The sequence below is a fragment of the Aplidium turbinatum genome, chromosome 17 (assembly GCF_918807975.1).
Source record: "Aplidium turbinatum chromosome 17, kaAplTurb1.1, whole genome shotgun sequence".
Taxonomy (NCBI): Eukaryota; Metazoa; Chordata; class Ascidiacea; order Aplousobranchia; family Polyclinidae; genus Aplidium; species Aplidium turbinatum.
This window is the reverse complement of record NC_137488.1, coordinates 10,526,558-10,548,587: the sequence shown is the minus strand read 5'-3', so window position 1 is coordinate 10,548,587 and position 22,030 is coordinate 10,526,558. Positions and strand designations below refer to the sequence as shown.

At 38.7% G+C, this 22,030-nt stretch overlaps 1 protein-coding gene across 1 annotated transcript; it reads left to right on the top strand.

Moving 5' to 3' along the window:
* The first annotated feature begins 2,995 nt into the window (after window positions 1-2,995).
* LOC145786545 (tyrosine 3-monooxygenase-like) lies at window positions 2,996-18,372 on the top strand. Its single transcript, XM_082598218.1, has 8 exons — window positions 2,996-3,116; window positions 3,876-4,032; window positions 5,071-5,267; window positions 5,706-5,841; window positions 13,529-13,655; window positions 14,398-14,493; window positions 14,945-15,078; window positions 17,345-18,372. Exons 1-8 carry the CDS (start codon window positions 3,035-3,037, stop codon window positions 17,442-17,444), a joined length of 1,029 nt encoding a protein of 342 aa, XP_082454344.1. The 5' UTR covers window positions 2,996-3,034; the 3' UTR covers window positions 17,445-18,372.
* Window positions 18,373-22,030: the final 3,658 nt, after the last annotated feature.

The following is a 22,030-nucleotide window of genomic DNA, read 5'->3' as shown; positions in this document are numbered from 1 at the left end:
GAAGCTTCGACATACATAAAACGATCCAACATCTCAAACACGATATCGCCGATTGTAAAATTCCGATAAAAGATCGGGGGGAAATAACAACACTGTGTATTTATAGTCTTTGAGCCACGCTTCGCATGCATTTCCGGAGCAGCAACAATATTTTCAGTAAGCCACCATTTGTTTATGAAACACATTTGTTTATATTTAGCCATTAGTTTATGTTAACACATTAGTTTGTATTTATGAAGATACAATGAGTAGCTGATGATATGGGGTTGTTACACCGTTACCGCGGTACTATTTTTGACCAGTGCCGAGTACCGTTACCGCGGTACTTTTAAATTGTACCGTGCCCATCTCTGTTAATACCTTACAATGAAGGTTTACTAAAATTTTCAAGTTTTTGCCAACAGGTTGTAGCCTACTTACAATAATGATAGATATTTTTTGAAGCTGTGAAAGTGTGCTGTTTTGTTGTCTAAAATGAGAAAAGGAGGACACTTGAGAATTTTTGACCGTTTTCGGAGGACAAAATATTTTTCAAAATAAAAAAAAAAAAAACTCTAAAAGGGGTCGTACAGTATGTTAACCCTGGATTAAGCTAAATCAAAATTAAAAAAAAAAAAACTTATTAACAGTCAATTTTTATTCTAAGTGCAAAAAACCTAAGAAAAAGCAGGCTTTTTTGTGGTGACGAAATTTTTATTTAAATGAAATATCTAACTTAGTGGCTGCCTGATCCTTTCTATGACTTTAGCATCTTTTCACTAACTTACAGTGAGTTATTGAACAAGATCGATGTTTGATTACACATAATTAGGTTCAAGGTCATGAAAAAACGATAAGCACAGCCTACTATGCCTGGGACCAATGCCGGTCTTAGGGTATTTCGGGCCCTGTGCGGAATATGCTTTGCGGGCCCCAATGACAATGATCCAATTCAGTAGCGTAGCTAGGTATATTGAAAGGGGAGGGGATGGTTTGACGGTCGGCAGGCGAAGCCTGACGGTGTGTTTGCCGAAAGCGACACCCAGCGCTGAGGGGGTCTGGGGGCCTCCCCCAGACATTTTTGAAAAATTACTTTGAACTTGGGGCATTCTGAGAGCATGTCCAACAAAAATTTGGGTATGAATATTAGTGTAAAATGGTGCTGTCCGGTGGTATAGCAAAAGGATAAGATCATGTTTTCTTTGGCATTTTTTGGAAATAAAGCTATGTCTCTATGTTGAAATCGAAAATCATATTTCGACCTATTTCGTCCCCTGAAAAGATCGAGAGAAATTTTGAAATGTTTGCGGCAACTCCGATCAGCGACTTCGGCTCTGTTGTTTTTTTTTTCTGGATCTTTTCAGGGTACAAAATGTTCAGGGGACGAAATAGGTTGCACCCGTTGAGTCTTTAGGCTGAGTCTCTATGTTTTCTTGTTGCTAATTCCTTTGTTGAATTTACTTGTTGAATTTTTCCATTGGAAATGACAAAAATTACTGCATTTTCTGAGTAAATTGTGGGCCCCTTAATTTGCGGGCCCTGTGCGATCGTACGGTTTGCACACCCCAAAGACCGGCACTGCTGGGACGTTCAATATTTTTTGATACATCACATTATAAAACTCAAGTATAGGCTACATTGATGTGGCAATAAAGATGTAGGCTACCTAAGTTTTGAAAAAGTTTAAGGCGACATACAGCTCACGTAGCTAGTAGCAGGTAAATTCAAGATTAAATTAAAACTTTGGTGCAGGGAATGCATTCGTCGACAAAGTTTTACTTTCGCTGATCTTAAGCGTTTTTCCCCCTTTTATTAGTCTAATTGTTTTTTTGTGTATTTAAATAAAACAATTATAAATCCCGTTGCTGCTACTTAGTGGTGAACCAGGGCCACAAAAAATCTTATTTTGCGCACGACCTTGGTGTAGATATTTTAAACAAACAACAATAGCAGCCATAAGCTGCTCTACAATTTAATCACAATCAGATGTCGAAACGTAAATTGTTTCCCAATAGCCTGAGCAATAGGTGAATTAGAAGTAGGCTACGTCAACCCAATCAGTGTAGCGCATTAATGGCGGACGCGGACGATAATTTTCTTCGACTGAAATTAACAAGACATTAGCCATGTCAGAGTCCTGCTCTAATCATACGCTAAACAAAACACACACATAGCGTGGATTGTGAGTGCCCAGCACAATGTTGATGGTCAAGAAGGGTTCAATGTTTCTACATTATAATATATATAAGTATAGTATCACAGTTTGTAATGTATGCAAAGTAATGCGTGAATCTACCGCAGATATGTGTCAATTTCAATATTTAACAGTACAACATGATCGTTGAATAGAAATAACTGAATATAAGGATCGCCTACTGAACGACATGTAATGCTTTTCCTTAATGTATAATACTAAGCAGAACAAATAAAATATCGTTTCCGGAGAGAGTTTGCTTTTTTATACCAAAGACAGGCAAGACACAACAATACCACAGGGTTGAGCATTACAACAGTAGATATATTTTTTACATATTTACAAATAGTTTAACATTCAAACGTTTGCAGATTCCTGATGAGGACTTAAGTTAAGCCGAAAACGTTTGAATGTTAAACTATTTGTAAATATGTAAAAAATATACTGTTGTAATGCTCAACCCTGTGGTATTGTTGTGTCTTGCCTGTCTTTGGTATAAATAAAATATCGTTTTGCTTGACTAAACAGTTTACCTTGCTTTAATCAAATCATCACTTCTACGGTCACATTTATTTGTGACGACAAAAAATTGAATTTTAGACGCCTCCAGTTCATAATATCTCCGATAATACGTTGTTGACCCAAGCAATAATGCAAAGTTCTCATTTTATCGAAGATCAACGTACTTATACTGGTCAAGTCATGCTTAATTGTGTTTCGAAAGATTCTCGTGCTGCGTATAAGAGACAATTTAACAGATACTTGGCTGTAAAATTTGAAAGTAGCCTACTGCTATTAGTTATTACAATACAGAGAGTAGATTATTGTTGTAAACTACAGTTGACAAATCTTGTCTACAAAATGAATGTCATTCAAAGTTCAACTTCAGAAACCAAAAGTTTCATAGATGCTGAAGACGATTTTCTTAAAATTACAACCAAAGGTAAGTTGTGTAGACCTTGGCACACCATCTTAATCCGGCCGTACCTACCGCCGGTACAGTCAGTGGCACAGAGCAAGGGCGTCTCATTGCCACATTTTATTGTAAAATAATTGAGTTAAAAACTAAAGTATACTTGTTATTATTTTGTTATAAATTTAGATATTGCCTTTTCGTGCAAGATTTTCGTTTATTACTTGAAGTTTTTGTTGTAGCTTAGCCTACTTGGGGCCCCACTTTAGCCACTATAAGTTTGTGTTTGGAAGCAACTTTGGTGAATTGTGTTAGTGACGGTAACAATGCCACGAAAAATCTCGTTTACAGGATATAAATTATTTCCACATTTTTTTATTCAAGACAGTTGTGGTGATGCCCCTGTAGCTTTAGTGGGTCTTGATAAAGAAAAGATAAGCAAGACGTAAGAATTAGAGAGATAGAATCTCTCCCCTTACTTTTGAGTTGTGACAACAATTTCAACAATACAGTATAGTAGCCTACCAGTGAAGAAATTTTCAGTAGGCTACCATTAGACATGATAGATGAGATGCAAACAAAAATAATGACCTTTCGCCATTATCACAAACTCATAGATCAAGAAAGCAGTTATTGCAGCCGGTCCCAAACAAATTAAAGAACCATTTCTTAAAGATCCTCTAACCTTTACCGACAGCACATAGCCTACCCTAATTTTGCAAAAAGTTTCATGAAGATTATTTTAACAACAAATCGAAGATTAAAACAGTTTTGAAACCTCTTTTATAGATATCTGGTTTCCAAGTCATATTTCTGAAATTGATGGATGTCAACAACTTCCACAAACAAGCAACCATGATGTGAATTCAACTTACCCTGGTTTCACTGATCCAGTTTACATCAAAAGACGAAAAAAAATTACCAGCATTGCACAAAATTACAAAATGTAAGATAAGTTTATTTGAATTTTTATAGTTGCATTCGTAATAGAACATTTAAACATTTTGTTTTATTCTGTGTTGTACGTTGACGCCGTCAATTTGACGGCGTCATTTGACGGCGTCAACTTTTTGTTGACGCTGAGGCTAGCGCCGTCAGTTTATTGTTTAGTTGACGGAAGTGATAGCGCCGTCAACTATTTTGCCGATTTTAAGCGTCAAGCGCTATGCGCCTTTTTTTTGTTTTCATGCAAAATCTCGCTTCACAATGTATTCTGGCCAGCGCGACTCATCCGAATTACCGGCTTTCGCGTTGGTTGGAATGGCTCCCTGGAATACAAGCGGAAGAAGTTCGTCAAATGGTGATCACTGATCACTCATATCGTGAGCAGTATCGAGAACGAGGGATCAGAGAGAGAAAGCGAAAAATCAATGAATGTCATCGCGGAGGTTGAGGAAAGTTTCTTTCAAGAGCTCTATGCCCCTGAAAAGAGCGATGTTGGCGCAGTGGACATCGTTAAAATTAGATTTATATATGCTTAGCCATCACAGCACGCTTGGAACAATGATAGGCTACCTTTCGGTGTAAACGTTTTCAAGACAAGACAAGGCGCGCTGCTGTGGAACGCATGTTTTCGCTTGGAAAGGACATCATGCGTCCCAAACGCAGCAGATTGTCAGACAAACGTTTTGAAATGCTTGTGTTTCCACAAAGAAATAACTAATAAGTTAAAGCAGCTAATTACAATACAGTTTCAAAACATAACACCTATTCTTTATTTATAGCTATTGTTAGCCTACACTTGGTTGAAATACTTTCGTTTTGTGAGACCCTGGCTAAAATAGCGCTAGAAATTAGCGCTGACGCCGTCAATTTCTTTAAGAGCTGACGCAGTACTTTACGCCGTAAAGTTTTTAGGCAATTCGCGCTAACGCTGATGCCGTCAATTTATTTCATTGACGCGTACAACACTAGTTTAGTTGAGTGTGTGTAACGTTTTGTTTGTGGTTTGCCCAAGTCTTTGCTGCTATGTCTTCATTTTCAGTGGTGATGTTATTCCCTGTGTGGAATACACAAAACAGGAAAAACAAACTTGGAAGTTTGTTTACGCTTCGTTGAAGAATAGTCACAAGTCGTTTGCTTGCGCGGAATACCTTCGCTCCTTCAAGATGCTGGAAGAGAAAGGCTTGTACTCACCAGACTCAATTCCTCAATTTCAAGATGTCTCAGCATTCATGGCAGGTGAATAGAATTACATTACACGGTGGTCTGAGAGTTTTCGTAATTTGTTTAGGTACGGTATTAGAGTAGCCTACCGTTTACAACAGTTTGAGGAAGCTGTATTCACGGTTAATTTTTTTTACTATTTGACACATTTATGAGCGAACTTTTTTTTATCCACCCAACACTTATGTCAATGATTGGCCTACTATTTAAAATGTCGTTAACTTTTTATAAACGTGTAGGTTACATCCAAAACGAAAGCAAAATAAGAATGACAGAAAATCAAACCCCAATATTAAACTGCAATATTTTACAAAATGAAAAACTGGAGAACTTGTCTGCTGCAATCATAAGAAAAAAACACTCACTCAAAACAAAAATAGCCATACAATAAAAAGTTATAAATGCTCTGTTTCCTAATTCTTTTATTTGGCGTATGCTGCTTTCTTATTTCAGATCAAACTGGATTTCAACTTCATCCCACAGCAGGTTTATTGACTCCAAGAGATTTTTTAGCTAGTTTGGCTTTTAAGGTATTTCAATGCACTCAATATGTGCGCCATCATTCGTCACCAATGCATACACCAGAACCGTAAGTGTTGCCATTACTAGCGCATGTTTTATTCACTAGTAATCCTTCGGTCAAAAGGGCATCCTTTTAAGCTATACTGTGTGTTTGATACCTTTTATTTGTGAAAACTGAGGGAAAAGAACTACACGTGTGCTCTCTACCAGTGCATAAGTCGAATTGATTAAACTTAATATAAACACGTTGCAGTTAGCGCAAGAATGTAGCTTCGGGAGAATCGGACATTCCTCGCGCTGATTGCAACAAGCAGTGCTTCCAGCATATTATTGCAAATACTACAACACCTCCCCCTTAAGTGCAATGACACTACAAAATACAACACCAAAATTAATATATTCCACCAGGCAGGCTAAGGCCAACTCAGATTCTCAATGAGTCGATTCGGTCTCTTAACCTGTCTGCGCGGTCGAGCAGGCAAGTCCACGTTGACACTAGCGGAAGGTCTGACATTGTCCGGCGGCTCGATGGGCCAGGGGATAGACGCAGATACTCTCCGTCGAATGAATCTGCGGTTTCTAATTAACAATCGGCCGCTAGCAGTTTTAACAGTGTATTTCCGGTAGTCGTCTAAAGCGACTATTTCCCCATAAATGTCCCACAGTCCGGTGTTAGAATTTTGTACTGCGACGTGAGTTCCGATCGGGAATTCAGGAAGACGATGAGAACGATTGTCGTAGTAGGCTTTGGTGTCTTCAATGGACATCTCTTTTCGCGTTTCAGCTTGTTGCATCTCGCTCTTCCATTTATGAGAGAAGGCCCGATGATGTACTGGAAGGGTGTCTTGAGTCGATCGTCCGTACAGTTTCTGAGCAGGTGACAATCCGTCCTTTCTGCATGGCGTATTTCGATACTGCATCAAAGCTTTTGCTAGTTGATCTTTGTCGAGGTAGCGATGCGTCCATGAACGACGAATTAACTTTTTCATGCTCTTTACGGTTGCTTCAACTTTCCCATTAGATTGCGGATAGGTTAGAGTAGAAATACGATGCCGCACGCCCCATTCATGAAGAAATTTGGAGAATTTCTCAGACTTGAATTGGGGTCTGTTGTCAGACCAAATAACATCTGGTATTGCAGTGCGAATAAAATAATCACGTAAAGCTTTGATGATAACAATAGACGTAGCGTTATGCCTCATGAAATAAATGGACGGCCAATCTGTAAAACAATCTACCATAATTAGATAGTGTTGTCCATTAAATTCAGCTAAGTCAATCGCTAGTTCCTGAAAAAGGCGAATGGGTTGATTTCTCAACGCCATTGGCTCTTTGCACAACGAGGGGAGGTCATCTTGACATTTTTGACACGATAAAATTACGGTTTCAATGTCATGGTCTATGCCGGGCCAATAAACGGCCAAACGAGCGCGTTCCCTGGTACGGGTAACGCCTTGGTGAGATTCGTGTAAATTAGCAAGTATCTCACTTCTAAGTTTTTTCGAAATGAATAATCGACCACCACACACAATAAAGTCATTGTCAACTGATAATTCATGTCGTATCTTCCAAAAAGGTTTTAACGTATTAGACAATTGAGACTTATAATTGGGAAATCCATCTACGATGATCTGCTTCAGTTGGCGATAACATTGATCGTTTGATGCGACTTCCTTGAGATTGACAAGCCTTAAATTTAAATCTACGCAACCGTTGAGTTTTGCAAACCTGTGCACAGATTGGATACCGTTTTCTGCTATTTCATCATCTGGTGTAAGGTCCGACACGGGGCTACGAGACAGGGCGTCAGCGGCTTGATTCGATGCACCTTTTTGCCAGTGAGCAGTGAAGTTGTATTCCATGACCTTCATCCTCATGCGCTGTAACCGTGGATTTTCGATTTCGTCTAAACGCTTGTGGTTTAAAATCGAAATTAAAGGGTTATGATCAGTTATGACGTCAAAGTGAGGCAGGCCTGCAAGAAATTTGTGGCATTTTTTTATCGCCCAGGTGACACCCAGCATTTCTTTTTCGACTGTGGCATACCTAGTTTCTGTATCCGTCAGAAAGCGCGATCCGGCTTGAACCGCACGCCAGGTGCTGTCACTGCATTGTTGAAATAAAAAGCCTAGACCACTGTTCGAGCTGTCAGTCTGTAATCGCGTTGGTTTGTTAACGTCGTAAAAAGCAAGAAGAGGGATTTCAGACAACGCTTTTCTCGCTTGTTTAAAACTTTCAGTAAATTCTTGAGTCCAGATAAATTCGTTTTTACTGCTAAGGAGAGGTCTTAAAGGCAATAAATACTTGCTTACGGTTTTGCTGTTGCTAGACAACTGGTTAGCGAGACCAAAAAACGAACGTAAGTCAGTGACGTTAGCAGGTATTGGGAAGTCACTAAGTGCATTACACAAGGAGCTATCAATTTTATAGCCTTCCTGGGATAGTTCGAATCCAGCAAACTTAATGCGTTGTTGACAAAATTTAAACTTTTCCTTATGAAGAGAGATCCCTCGTTCTGCACATCTTTGAAGAAATTTTCTTACTCTATTGATGTGATCGGTTACGTTAGAGTCAAATATAATAACGTCATCTACTACCTTTCGACAGTTGTCTAATCCAGAGAAAGCTTCATCCATTCTTCGATTGTAATGTTCAGAGATTGAGCAAATACCAAATGGAGCACGTAGAAATTCGTACCGGCCAAATGGAGTGATGAAGGTTGTTAACAGTTGGCTATTGTTTTCTAAAGGACTCTGGTGGTAACCCTTTAAAGCATCAAATGTTGTGAAAAAACGTGCTTGTTCTGCATCAATGTCGGCTACAGCTTCAGCCGGCGAGGAAGATGTATAACGTTCACGTCGCACAAATTTATTTAACTTGGAGAAATCAACGCACAATCTAATATTATCCGAATTCTTTTTTGGTGCGACCACGATAGGTGCACACCATTCTGTAGGTTCCGTCACGGTCTTTATAATGCCTTGAGATTCCAAAAGCTCTAACTCTTCTTTTAAGTTATCTCTATAAGCATAAGGCACCACCCTAGGGGTACTCACACAAAATGGTTGCGCTTGATCCATTAAGTCGATGTCAAATTCTTCTCCTTTCATTACCCGGATCTTTCCATCGAAGACGGTTGGAAATTCTTCGACCACGTCGTCCAGTGTAGTGCTCTTCGTTGCTTTCCGTGATACACTATTAATCTGCTTAGGATAAAACGATGGGAGAATTCGTAAAGTTTTAGCTGTTCTCCACGAGATTAACATGCTGCCTGAAATAGAAGGAAAAATGTGTAAAATGTCTTGAGTAGTTATCTCACCCAGTGTCAGCTGTACCTTGAGCTGTCCAATCTCCTTCAGTGGTGATCCATCGACTGTGTATATAGTTCTTGGTGCTGTGGCACGGCCCATGTTCCGTGCGTCTTCTCCGAGCAAACGTAAGGTCGTTTCATCGGCGGCCGAGACATCTGCTCCTGAGTCCGGCAGCACAGTGATTTTCGCCGATCCATTAGGTGACCTAACTTCCAAATTTACTCGTGGTGCGCTACCGATTCCACGTAGTGAACGCGTCGTTTCTTGAAACGTCATCAATTTTAGTGCTTTATCAGCCTTATTACTATTAGTGCTTAGTAACTGCAATTTATTACCAGATCTTGCGTTGTGGTTTTTACATTGAGCCGAGAAATGGTTAAGTTTGCCGCACTTAAAGCAGGTTTTATTGCGAGCTGGACAGTCTTTTAAAGTTTTATACCACGGGCGGCCACACATGCTACAAGTTGAGCTTTCTTTACTCGCCGTTGTCCTTTTAGCCGTCTGAGTTCGTCTTCTCTCAACCCCAAGTTGCTAACGACGTTGGCGGTTTCTCTTGAGAACGAAAGTCTTAGTACATTGTAAACTGTAAGATTATCTTTGTCGGCTAACCCAGACACTGCTACATAAACGTTCCATTCTTCCTCCCAAGCGTTGAAGGAAGCGCTTCTGTCAACTTCCAGGCGTCGCTTTTTCTAAACGTGTAAGCCATTTCACTTTATTTTTTAAAAGGATCGTTATCCTGTTCGCAGCGCCATGTTTGATACCTTTTATTTGTGAAAACTGAGGGAAAAGAACTACACGTGTGCTCTCTACCAGTGCATAAGTCGAACTGATTAAACTTAACATAAACACGTTGCAGTCAGCGCAAGAATGTAGCTTCGGGAGAATCGGACATTCCTCGTGCTGATTGCAACAAGCAGTGCTTCCAGCATATTATTGCAAATACTACAACACTGTGGTTGGTCGTCAAAGCCTTTGGGGCCTCTAAAAACTGTTGGGCCTATGATTTTTTACTTTAGATTGTTGATACTTCTCTGCAGGAGAGTTGACAGGGGGGTCTAAGTAGTACTTTTGGACCCGGCCCGGAATATTTAAGGGGCCCGAATTTAAAAGATTTGCCACGACTTCAAACATTATCAAGATCTTAATATAATCAGATCTAAAGGAATCGCCACCAGAGGTTAAAACAGCCCCTTAAGCCGTCAGATGGTAAAGTACCGGACCCCCTTCTGGGTACCGGGCCCACTTCAGCTCTGTGGTGCTAAAATAGCCACTTCAGCCACCAAACAGTAAAATAAGAATTTAGTTTAGTCTAGTACTGTAGGCTATAGTGATTTCCCTAACCACCAATATTTCCCTATCCACAAATATTTTCCTAACCACGAATATTTCCCTAACCACGAATAATATTAACCCGAAACACGAATGTCAAAATATACAAGTTAATGTTTGTTTAAACTCAAAAACTGAAATGGCACAGGTAAGAAGATTGCTATCCCTATTTCTGCACTATAAATTAGACCAAAACCGCTTTTCAGATTGCAGCAATCATCAAATGTTTGAGTTAGGCCCAACCTTTCCCAAATCAAATTGAAAACTTTCTGACTGTCTGCAATAACTTTGCTGTAAATTGTCTTCTGGTGAGCCTAGAATAACCAGTGAAACATCAATGGAATCAGGAAGTAATAATCTAGCGCCATGTGACAAATAAAAGTTCAAAAAACAATCGCCAAATAGAGATAGCAAGTTTAGCGATTCGGGAAATTTTAAGATTGCGCAAGATCTGTTAAACAACCATGCTTTTGGCATATCGGGTTTGACCTATTCCTCTTAATTTTCTACTTTGAACGGCATGTGTCATCCCCATTTTAAGAGCAACCTTTATATTCATAACATTGTCCATGAAAGGGGCCCGAAAATAAATTGGTACCGGGCTCAAGAAATCCTGTCAGCGGCCCTGCTTCTCTGGACTGCATCGAGAAACTATTAGACAACACCAGACTTCGATCTTATTATCCGAAACACAGAAACTTTAGTATCCATTGGGTGGACTGAGTTTGATGAAATCGTTTGTTCTTTTTATAAATCATATGAAATCGTTTTAGCTTGTTTTTTGCCACCACACTCACAGAAAGAGTGAAGACACCCAACCTGGTTCTCTCAGGACTAGCCTCCATTCTGGTTTCTATTTATTTCTAACAGGCTAGAATGCTCGTTTGAAACAACAGAATGACTTCGACTTTGAAGAGAATGTGGTTTGACTAGTCTAGAGCAAGGCCGGTCACCAACTGGCGGCCCGCTGGCCACATGCGGCCCGCCACGCTATTATGTGCGGCCCGCGGAAGGTATCAGCGTACAAGTAGGCTATAACCAAAAATACTTTTCTTGAGGAGTTAAAGAGCATGAAGGCAAAAAATGCTCTCCGGGAAGCATATTTTCGCTTTGCATACGATTCCACAGACCGACCAATCAGATTGTAGTTCTAGGTGGGCGTCGCTTAAAGTTATTCCAACACGATATCAAGCCACACTGTCCTAATGGTTGATTAAAACGTCCGTTTTCGAATCTGTCTGTGAGCATAGGGTTGTTTATTTTAAGTTTGTAAATGTCATGTAAACACTATTGTGCGTTTCACCGTTATTGTGTGTCATGAGCAGTGTTCCCTTTATACAAGTTTGTAGGTCGGTGTGCCAACTCAATTTATAATAAATTGGCAAAATATTATAAATAAATTTAAAGACTTTTTCTGGTTGTAATACAAAAATATTTAGCTTAGTACTGCAAAATGTTGTTAATCAACAATTCTTGCCATGCTGATAAGCACCGCAAGTGACAGTTATTTAATAATAATCAAAGAAGAGAGGTTTTAGAGGCTCTCACAAGAAGGATGAAAAACCACTTCATTGCTTTTTTAAAGGGAACACTGTGTTCATGAGTTACCGATAGAAACGTTTTTTCGGTGATTTCCACAAGCGTTTGTTTCATGGTGCCTGGTTTCTTTCTCCCTGTTATTGGAGCCTATTTTTCACTGATATGTTTGCAGGTCACTATTGTTGCCTTTGCCTGTATTGCGATGTGTTAAACATTTCCTTGTTTACTGAAACTGTTAATTACAAGATATCTTTTGTGAAGCGAAGTGACGACACCACTCTTGCTTGGCGATGAATATTCTAATGAAACCGCTCGCCTCGCCATAAGTGCGCAAAACCTCGTTTATTAGGCATTGTTAAAGAAAGTCAAAAGTGTTGTTAAAGGCATACTAAATGAAACTTTCAAACGGGAATTAAGCATTAAAATGCGTAAACTGAACATGCAAGAATACATTCCAAAAAAATTACCGAAAAAAAAATGTTTTCAATGGCACTGGCACATGGCCTGGCAAGGCTCAAGGTCCAATGTTTCATTTATTTTTGATTTTTTCAAAATGACCAAAAAGTGGAAACACTGCTCGAGAATACGTCACCATCGACAGCAATAACAAAAGCCACGTTACCACATCTGATGTTTTAACATCAGATGATCAAATGAAACATAATTATAACTTTTGTAACATATCTAAAACAAATACGGAAGTATGAAAATCAATCAAGGTTGTTTTCACTTAAAGATGTTTTAACATCAGATCTGATAGTTTGAGCAAACTGTCTGATGTTTTGATGTTGAAATCTGATGTTTTGATGTAGCCTACATACATACATAGCCTACACTTAAATAGCCCGCAGTAACAACTATTGCTCGATCAACTGATTGCTAGTCTATAGTGACGTAGACTGTACAGTCGCACGCTTCGCTGCTCACGCCCATTCCCGTTTTGAAAGCTCTGACAAAAGCACGCGCGGAATGCTGATCAGACCGCAATGGGACAAAATTTTATTGAAAATCGTTTTATTGTAGCATGTTAAACACAATACTAGGAAAACGGTCAAGAGGAACTCAATGATTCACATTTTTGCACAATTTTCAACCACATTTCAAAAACCCTACTAAAATTTGGCAAGACGCACGAGATCGATCAAACTGGAGCATCATTGTACATCGAGGGCTGTATCAGCTATGATACCTACAGAGAGAGAGAGTTAAACACAAAGAACGTGTACAATTGCCAAGTCAGGTTTTTCCTTTAGTATCCCTTTAAAGGAGCATGGCCTGGCAGTAGCGTTGTTCGACTAATTTTGTTGCTGCGGTATTCTAAGATAAATATTAACAACATGTAGCGCTGGATATTGGGTACGAAATGCGTTCTTTTCTAGCATAAAAGTCAACCTACCTAAAATTTTATTAGTGCGGTCCACCACAGCTCTCCTTAGTGCTAAAGTGGCCGCATGTAAAAAAGGTTGGAGACCCCTGGTCTAGAGCAAGTCGACAGAGGGCGTTGAGAACAGTTAGGCTACATGGTCATCACTTGTAAATCACTTTTTATTGATTATTAAATTTTTATTTCAGAGATTGTTGCCACGAGCTTCTCGGTCATGTTCCCATGTTTTGTGATCCAAACTTTGCCACATTTTCTCAAGAAGTTGGCCTGGCATCTCTTGGCGCCACCGATAAGGACATAGAAAAACTTTCAACGGTGTTAAATTTTTGTACAATAAGTAATTTAAAAAAAAAACAATTATGAACTGTAACAAAAAAGCTTCATTGGAGTGTTATTGTGGCAGTTAGAATAGTTTAGATTTTTTATAATGACCGTTACAATGTTTCACAAGTAGCTTAATCCCATCTATAAGGCCGCATAAAAATACTCTAAAATAGTTTTAGAAATAGAACGTTTTGACTGTTATCGTATTCTGTTTTAAAGCTGCATGTTTTATTCAATTCCAAAAGCTTTTTCTTGATTAACTCAACTTTTTCAAACTCCTATTTTTTTACAAAAGTTACACTTTTGTTGGCCATCACAATACGAAAACTGAAGCGTATCGTCTTGCAAGTCTTATGCTATAGCCTACAGGGTTTCAATCAGCTAGCCTACCGCATAGCTTAGCAGTTTGATTGATTAATTCACTGTGAGAATTTTTCCCCCAAAACGTATCAACCTTAGGAGCTTAATTCTGACAATTTCACATAGGCTCACTCACAGAAGCTTTAAATTACTGACGCAAGCCTGTCAATCAAGGTTGTTTTCACTTAAAGTGTTTGTTTTCTGTGAATTACTTCATCACTTGGCGCCGCTAAATACCAAGCTGATCTTGAATTGCTTTAGACCTACTGATAGCATCATCTTACCAGCTCTTTTATTCCAAAATCAGGTGTTTATTTATTTTGATATTGAGGCACAGTTCACATAATGATAAAATAAAACTATTTCTTTTCAGCTGTATTGGTTCACTGTGGAATTCGGTCTTTGTAAGGAAGCAGATGGCTTGAAAGCGTACGGCGCCGGACTTTTGTCATCTTTTGGAGAGTTGGAAGTAAAGTTTAGCTCATATATTTAAAAAAAAATTCAATTAAATCTTAGTTATCTATAGCTAACGTGGCACAAAATTTTCAAAAGAGTTTTACTGATGAAGCCAGTCTGCCTCAATAGTTCAGTTGTATAACCTTTCCAGCCTGGGGGAGCAATCGCCCCGAAAATTGTAACTTTCGCGCAAACAATATGTTTTTATGCTATTATTTAATGACATTGTATTCTGTTGAATGAAGTTTCATATATGTTTGGCTACATTCAGTAGTTATATTTTTAAACACACTATTTAAGTTATTTTAAACATTAAAATATTTGTTCTCCCCAACAAGTGCTGTTACCCCTCCCAAATTTTCTTTCTAGCTACGTCACTGAGTCATGGCATTTAGTCTAACCAAAAATGAGCTAAATATCAAAAAAATGTAACATTTTTTAATGATCTGACGTGTATTTGTCAGCATGCTGTGTCTGATGTTCCTGAACATTTCCCATTGGTCGCCGAAGAAGCCGCAGTTCAAATTTATGACGATAATCACTATCAACCAATCTATTTTGTGGCAAACAGCTTCGAAGAAGCAATACAGGAAGTTAGGTAAATTGCAGGGCTTGTTGTTAGATTTTACGCAACTCTAGCTGCTAAACCATTCAAAGTTTTGAAGCACATCAAAAGTAAAAAACTTCTAAAATTCTTGGTTTCCCTGAAATAACGACGAGCATAGTTCTTTTCAACCTTTTGTTAGCACATGGTAAAATGATCAAATTAAACATAATTATAACTTTTGTAACATAGCTAGAACAAATACGGAAGGATGAAAATTTTGAGGGCTAAAAAGTTAAAGAATATGTTTCCTACTTTCAGTATCACTTAACCCTGGCTTAACAAGTTATCATCTTGTTTTAATCTGTAGGCTACTGCTTACTTCTTTCGTTTATCCTACTTTAGATCAGTGGTTCCCAACTCATGGGTCGCGACCCAAAGTTGGGTCGCCTGATAATTTTTTGGGTCGCTTGTTTTTCAGGCATATTGTATCTTGGGCGAAAAAAATAACAATAAAAAAAATTTAAAACGTAAAGAGATTGATCACAAAACTGGAAAATATAAACACAAGTCATGAAGCGTTTCATGTCGAGACATCGGAAAGCTTTGTAGCATGATCGTAGTGCAAGAAGTTTTAACAATTTTCGCTTTTATTATTGTTATTATTATTATTAAATGTAAACCCAACAAAAATTTCAGTCTCAAACATAACTTGACAAAGTTACGGGACATATATTGTAACGTGCACTATATGTCACGAACGCTATGTCGGACAAACTATGACAAAGTTTTCCACACGTTGGACCACGCATAGTCTGGTGTGGTAAAACGCATCAAAGACAAAGCCCCAAGTGCTGTATGGACTTATTGCTTTCTCCACAGTGAGGCCTTTGCTGCAAAAAAGCTGTCTCAAGAGCTGCACGAAGTGTTGAATGATGTGAAGTGTGTAAACTTCATCAAAACAAGTCCACTAAATCGGCATTTGTTTTCGTCTTTGTGGATTCTGATTATTGACAAGCATTGCTGTTGCACACAGAAGTGCGATAGTTGTCACGAGGTCGTGTCCTGAAGCGAGTTTGTAATTTGCGAGAGGAGATTGCTATCTTCCTGAGGCAACAGAACTGTGTGAGATTAGCCGAGAAGTTTTTGCAAGATGATTTCAAGGCAAAAGTTGCTTACCTTGCCGATATATTTGACTCTCTGAATTCTCTAAATTTATATAGGCTATGCAAGGCAACGGTTTTACGGTGATTGATCGCGCCGCAAAAGTTTCTGCTTAACACAAAAAACTCATATTCTGGAAAAGTTATGTCACCAGAGATGAGTACGATATATTTCCTCAGCTAACGCAATATATCTGTGGCAATGAAGTTGATATTAAGCAAACGATAATAATTAGACACCTGGAACAGTTTGCCAAAAAGTTTGTGCACTACTATGAAGAATCTCTAACACTTAATAACTAAAATGATTGGATAATTGATCCATTTGTTGGAAAAGATCTGCCTCAACTTTCCATCCATGTTGCAGAACAGTTGGACATAACGACAGAAGTAGCAAACCGTATTTCTTTTGCCTCCTTCAAAGACAAATACTCCAAAGATTCTGCAAACATCCACTTTTGGGCTTCGATGTACAAAGTGTATCCCACAGTTTCACAATTAGGGATTCAAAAACAGATTCCATTTGCAACAACTTGGCTTTGTAAGACTGGATTTAGCGCCATGTGTGTATTGAAAACTGAACAGCGAAACCGGCTGGAAGTTAAAGCCGACATGCGGCTATACCTAAGCAAAATAACGCCTCGATTTCAAAAACTCACTGACAGCAAGCCAGCACAGCTATCTCATTAGTGATTTGATAAACATATTATTTTCGGAAAAAGTTACTGCTTTTGTAGTGCTGTTTGTTTGCAACACAATCTTGTATGGCTTTTAAAATATTACGACAATTTGCTTGGGTCGCAAGATTTTACCGAACTAAATTTTTTTTTTAAATGGGTCGCCTCAAAAACGAGTTGGGAACCACTGCTCTAGATCACTCTGTGAATTACTCCGTACCATCTGGTTTTGTATAGTCCACTCCTCATCCTCCGCTGACCAAACCAAGCATTATGTCTTTAAGGATAGCCTACTCTGCAATTATAGGTTGATTTTCTCACCCTAGTTAAACATGGTCTTGTCTGTCACGTGATTATTGTATATTTGATATTACAAGTATAATGTGTACAGAAAGTAGAAGAAAAAGTAGGCTATTTTTTAAATTGTAAGCATTTTTACTAAAATGTTTAACTCTAAGCTTTCTCCATGTTTAAACACAGGGCTTATTCAATGAAAGGAATAAAACGAAACTTCTGCGTCAAGTACGTCGAAAACGAACGAAAAATTATCAAGATACCAAAGATACATCAAGGACAATAAATGCTCTACCCCAGACAGTAAATCAATCGTTTTTACACTGATTCAACGTCCGCAGAACGAAGCTACACCAAGCTACGTCTGCAGATGTTGAATCAATTTAAAAAACGATTGATTTGCTGTCTGGCACAGATACCAAAGACAAGTCATGGACAATAAACATTTTTACAGAGACTTTTCGGTTTGCATGGATCTCTGCGACTGACGGACTTGACTATCTACGAAAGTCCATAAAACAATAAATTAAAACTCAGCAATTTGTAACATTGACAAGTTTGCAAAAGGTGCAATGTATAAGCATTACATTATAACGTTTTATCAATTATTATTGAAAGCACTGGCATGTGACAGCAACAGCTGGTAATTTGTCACAGAAAAAAAATCAGCAAATCCCACAGGCTATAAAAGTTGCTTAACTAATCAACAAAAATTGTTTTATAAACCTGTATTAGCATTAATTATGGCAATTTCTTTCATTGTTAATTACCTTAATGCAATGTACAAGTTACATTGAATCATAATCGGATCTGTCAAACTTATTGAAAGTAGGTCTATTTGTTTTTAAACTAGGGATGCTTACAATTTGTTATGTTCATTACGACCGTTGCGTAACACAAACAATCGTTCCATGCAAAAATCTAGTTTCGGGAGAGATCAGGAATTATGTTTCCCCCAACTTTTAGATAAATACCTTGTAGCTTAATTATTATTAATTTCCTGTATGCAACTGTTAGTAGCCTATATCACTTAATAATATGCATGTTACTCAACGTTTGTTCTTTTGCAAAGCTTCCTTGCAGACTCAAAAAAATGTCAGAAATACAATACGCCCCTCCCAGGTGCCTGTTGTCACACACCATGAGGCGTGTTGTAACACTTCAAAAACTAGCGAAACTCCACTCTGTCGATGTCAGTGACTGGTGGGCTTTCGCATGGTTCAAATCGTCTCCACTCTACAAGAAGGCTAAGCATATGTGAAACTGCAAGGAATAAACTTTCAAAGGTTTCCTCAGTTCGAGGATAAAGATCAAACCAACCAAGCTTCACTGTATGAACACTATCTCTTAAATTAGTTAACAATAACGCTATATGGTTTTGTTCATTGTCGCTCTACAACTGCTAAGGTCGTTTAGCGACAGGGCTCATGTTTAATTTTGTTTCAAATTTAGAATTTTATCCCATTACCCGACTTATCCTCACTGCGTTAGACAAGAAAAAGCTACAATCGGTAGGCAATCGTTTTTAAAGTTTTGGTCTGACCTGGAATGGATCTCAAACCTACCAACACTGCAGTAGAACCAAAGACGAAACCCATCGGTCAGGAAGCTGTTGGTTTTCAAGGCACAATTTTTAGGTTCACAATGCCTCAAACCTCTCCGACATTTTTTTTGCAATGCCACAAACCTTTATGACTCCAACCTTCACACAGCCTGGGGTAAATGGAATGCAGAGATAAAACTGCACAACTAATGCAGTTGACAGTGGGCTACTTCTAAACACAGTCCAATGAATGTAGTAGGCTATCTATAGATAAAGCAAATTGATTGTTACGACCTCATACGCAAAAAGAAGAATAGCTAGATTTGTCAGTCACATTGAAACATGTTCCTGCTGTAAGCTAATAATAATATTTTATTTTATACCAGTTGGGTGCAAAGTAGCGTCAATAAAAAGTCTCCAATATTGGCGATTTTCAGCCAACTGTCGCAGTTCGTCTGGGCTATGCTTTGTAAGAGATGGAACCCTTCGCATGAATGTTTCTAGGCTACTGATCACAGGGTCGTTGAGAAAATAATTTAGTCCGGTACCAATGAAACTCTCGGATTTCAAATTCATAGCCTACTCTCCTAAGAAAAAGACCAGTGTTGTACGCGTCAATGAAATAAATTGACGGCGTCAGCGCGAATTGCCTAAAAAGTTTATGGCGTAAAGTACTGCGTCAGCTCTCAAAGAAATTGACGGCGTCAGCGCTAATTTCTAGCGCTATTTTAGCCAGGATCTCACAAAACGGAAGTATTTCAACCAAGTTTAGGCTAACAATAGCTATAAATAAAGAGCAGGTTTTATGTTTTGAGACTGTATTGTAATTAGCTGCTTAGTCTATTAGTTATTTCCTTGTAGAAACACAAGCATTTCAAAACGTTTGTCTGACAATCTGCTGCGTTTGGGACGCATAATGTCCTTTCCAAGTGAAAACATGTGTTCCACAGCAGCGCTGGATGGTATTGGTGTGTTATAACTTATTTCAAAAACAAGCCTTGAAAACGTTCACTCGGAAATGTATCACTGTTCCAAGCGTGCTGTGATGGTTTAGCATAGGGGGAAGGTGGGGCAAGATGGGACGTGGGGCAGGACGGGACACCGTGGATATTTTTAAAAGTATTAGCTTTTGCGTCCTCTACCCATTTAGGTGTTAAAGGACACCATGATTCTCGATGACTTGCAAAAAAAAGAGATGTTCAGAGAAAAAACGTGGTCGTGGCAACAAGATAACTGATTAGAGGCTATAGTTGCTATAAGAAATCTTATCAAAACTTTTCACATTTTAGCATGACTTCAGAAAAATTTGGAAGATGATACGTGGTCTGGAGATACAGTAATAAAAGTGCTTTTTGGGGCATCTGACTTTTTAGATGTGAGTTGCATATATAATAAACAAACAGAAAATTTTAAAATGTCAGTCATTGGGGCAAAACGGGACAGAGCTGCTTGGGGCAGGATGGGACATCTGTTCTGCTTATAATGGGCGTGGCAATTTTGTATGTGATTTTTATGGAAAAAAGTAGTCTGTCATTTCGCCCTGATGTAATTACATGTGCTGTAAATGCAAGTCATTTTTGAAATTACAAGATATTATCAGTAGATTTGTGGTTTTACAGGTGATTCCTCATATGAACAATACGCGTCCCGTCCTGCCCCAGGTGTGGGGCAAGATGGGACAAATTAATTTTTTTTGTTTTTGTTAATTATAAGGTCATGCGATACTAACTGAGTCTTTGTATCTTGCTGGTTGGTAGTGGTGTGCAATAGAAATAACATGATACCAAAGTTACCGATATTGATAAAAAGGAATTCTGCAAAACATCGATTAAAGTTAAGTGTCCCGTCTTGCCCCACCTTCCCCTATATAAATTTTTTAACGAGGTCCACTGCAACAAAATCGCTCTTTTCAGGGGCATAGAGCTCTTGAAATAAAGTATTTTCAACCTCCGCGATGACATTCATTGATTTTTCGCTTTCTCTCTCTGATCCCCCGTTCTCGATAGGCTACTGCTCACGATAGCCTATGAGTGATCACCATTTTGCAAACTTCTTCCGCTTGTATTCCAGGTAGCCATTCCAACCAATGCGAAAGACGGCAATTTTGTTGAGTCGAGCTGGCCAAAATACATTGTGAAACGAGATAACAAAAAGATGACGCATAGCACTTGACGCTTAAAATCGGCAAAATAGTTGACGGCGCTATATCTTCCGTCAATTAAAAAAAAATGACGGCCCTAGCCTGAGCGTCAACAAAACGTTGACGCCGTCAACGTACAACACTGAAAAAGACACCATATCCAATTATCCATCCATGCATACGAAATGTTTTCTTCAAGTTTCCGCCCCTTTGGAATGGTTACGGCCCTTAAACTCATCCCGAGCCGAATACAAAAGTACGCTCTATAGAGTTCTAGACTCTTTTGTCAAAGCTACTGGTTGGTCTTCCTTATTTTCGTTTGATCAGTTTTAGTAATAGGAGAGTTTCATTGTAAACTGAATTTATTGCATGTCGTAACTCGTATTCTATGTCCCAGACAGAGAAGTTAATGTTTGCTGACTTGTTGAAACAGGGGAGTTTCTCCTACAGCACCATATAACAAGTCATTGTGAATATGTTCATGTCTATGAAATTTTGAAAATTCTATTTAATGATTGTGTGGGGAATGCATTAGAGAAAAAGTGAGATTGAGAGTGAGGGAAGACAAAACACTTTTATTTCGTCTGTTGTGAGAATAGTAGGCTATGCGCCGGTACAATTACAAACAATGCGAATAGAATAGCACAACAATTTAGATTCCACAACAGACAGGAAGCAGCGAAATACTATTATAGTCAGTGTTGTACGCGTCAATGAAATAAATTGACGGCGTCAGCGCGAATTGCCTAAAAACTTTACGGCGTAAAGTACTGCGTAAGCTCTTAAAGAAATTGACGGCGTCAGCGTCAGCGCTAATTTCTAGCGCTATTTTAGCCAGGATCTCACGAAACGGAAGTATTGCAACCAAGTTTAGACTAACAATGGCTATAAATAAAGAGCAGGTTTTATGTTTTGAGACTGTATTGTAATTAGCTGCTTCGCTTATTAGTTATTTACTTGTAGAAACACAAGCATTTCAAAACGTTTGTCTGACAATCTGCTGCGTTTGGGACGCATAATGTCCTTTCCAAGTGAAAACATGTGTTCCACAGCAGCGCTGAATGGTATTGGTGTGTGTGTTGTATTTCAAGAACAAGTCTTGAAAACGTTTACTCGGAAAGGTATCACTGTTCCAAGCCTGCTGTGATGGTTTAGCATATATAAATTTTTTAACGAGGTCCGCTGCACC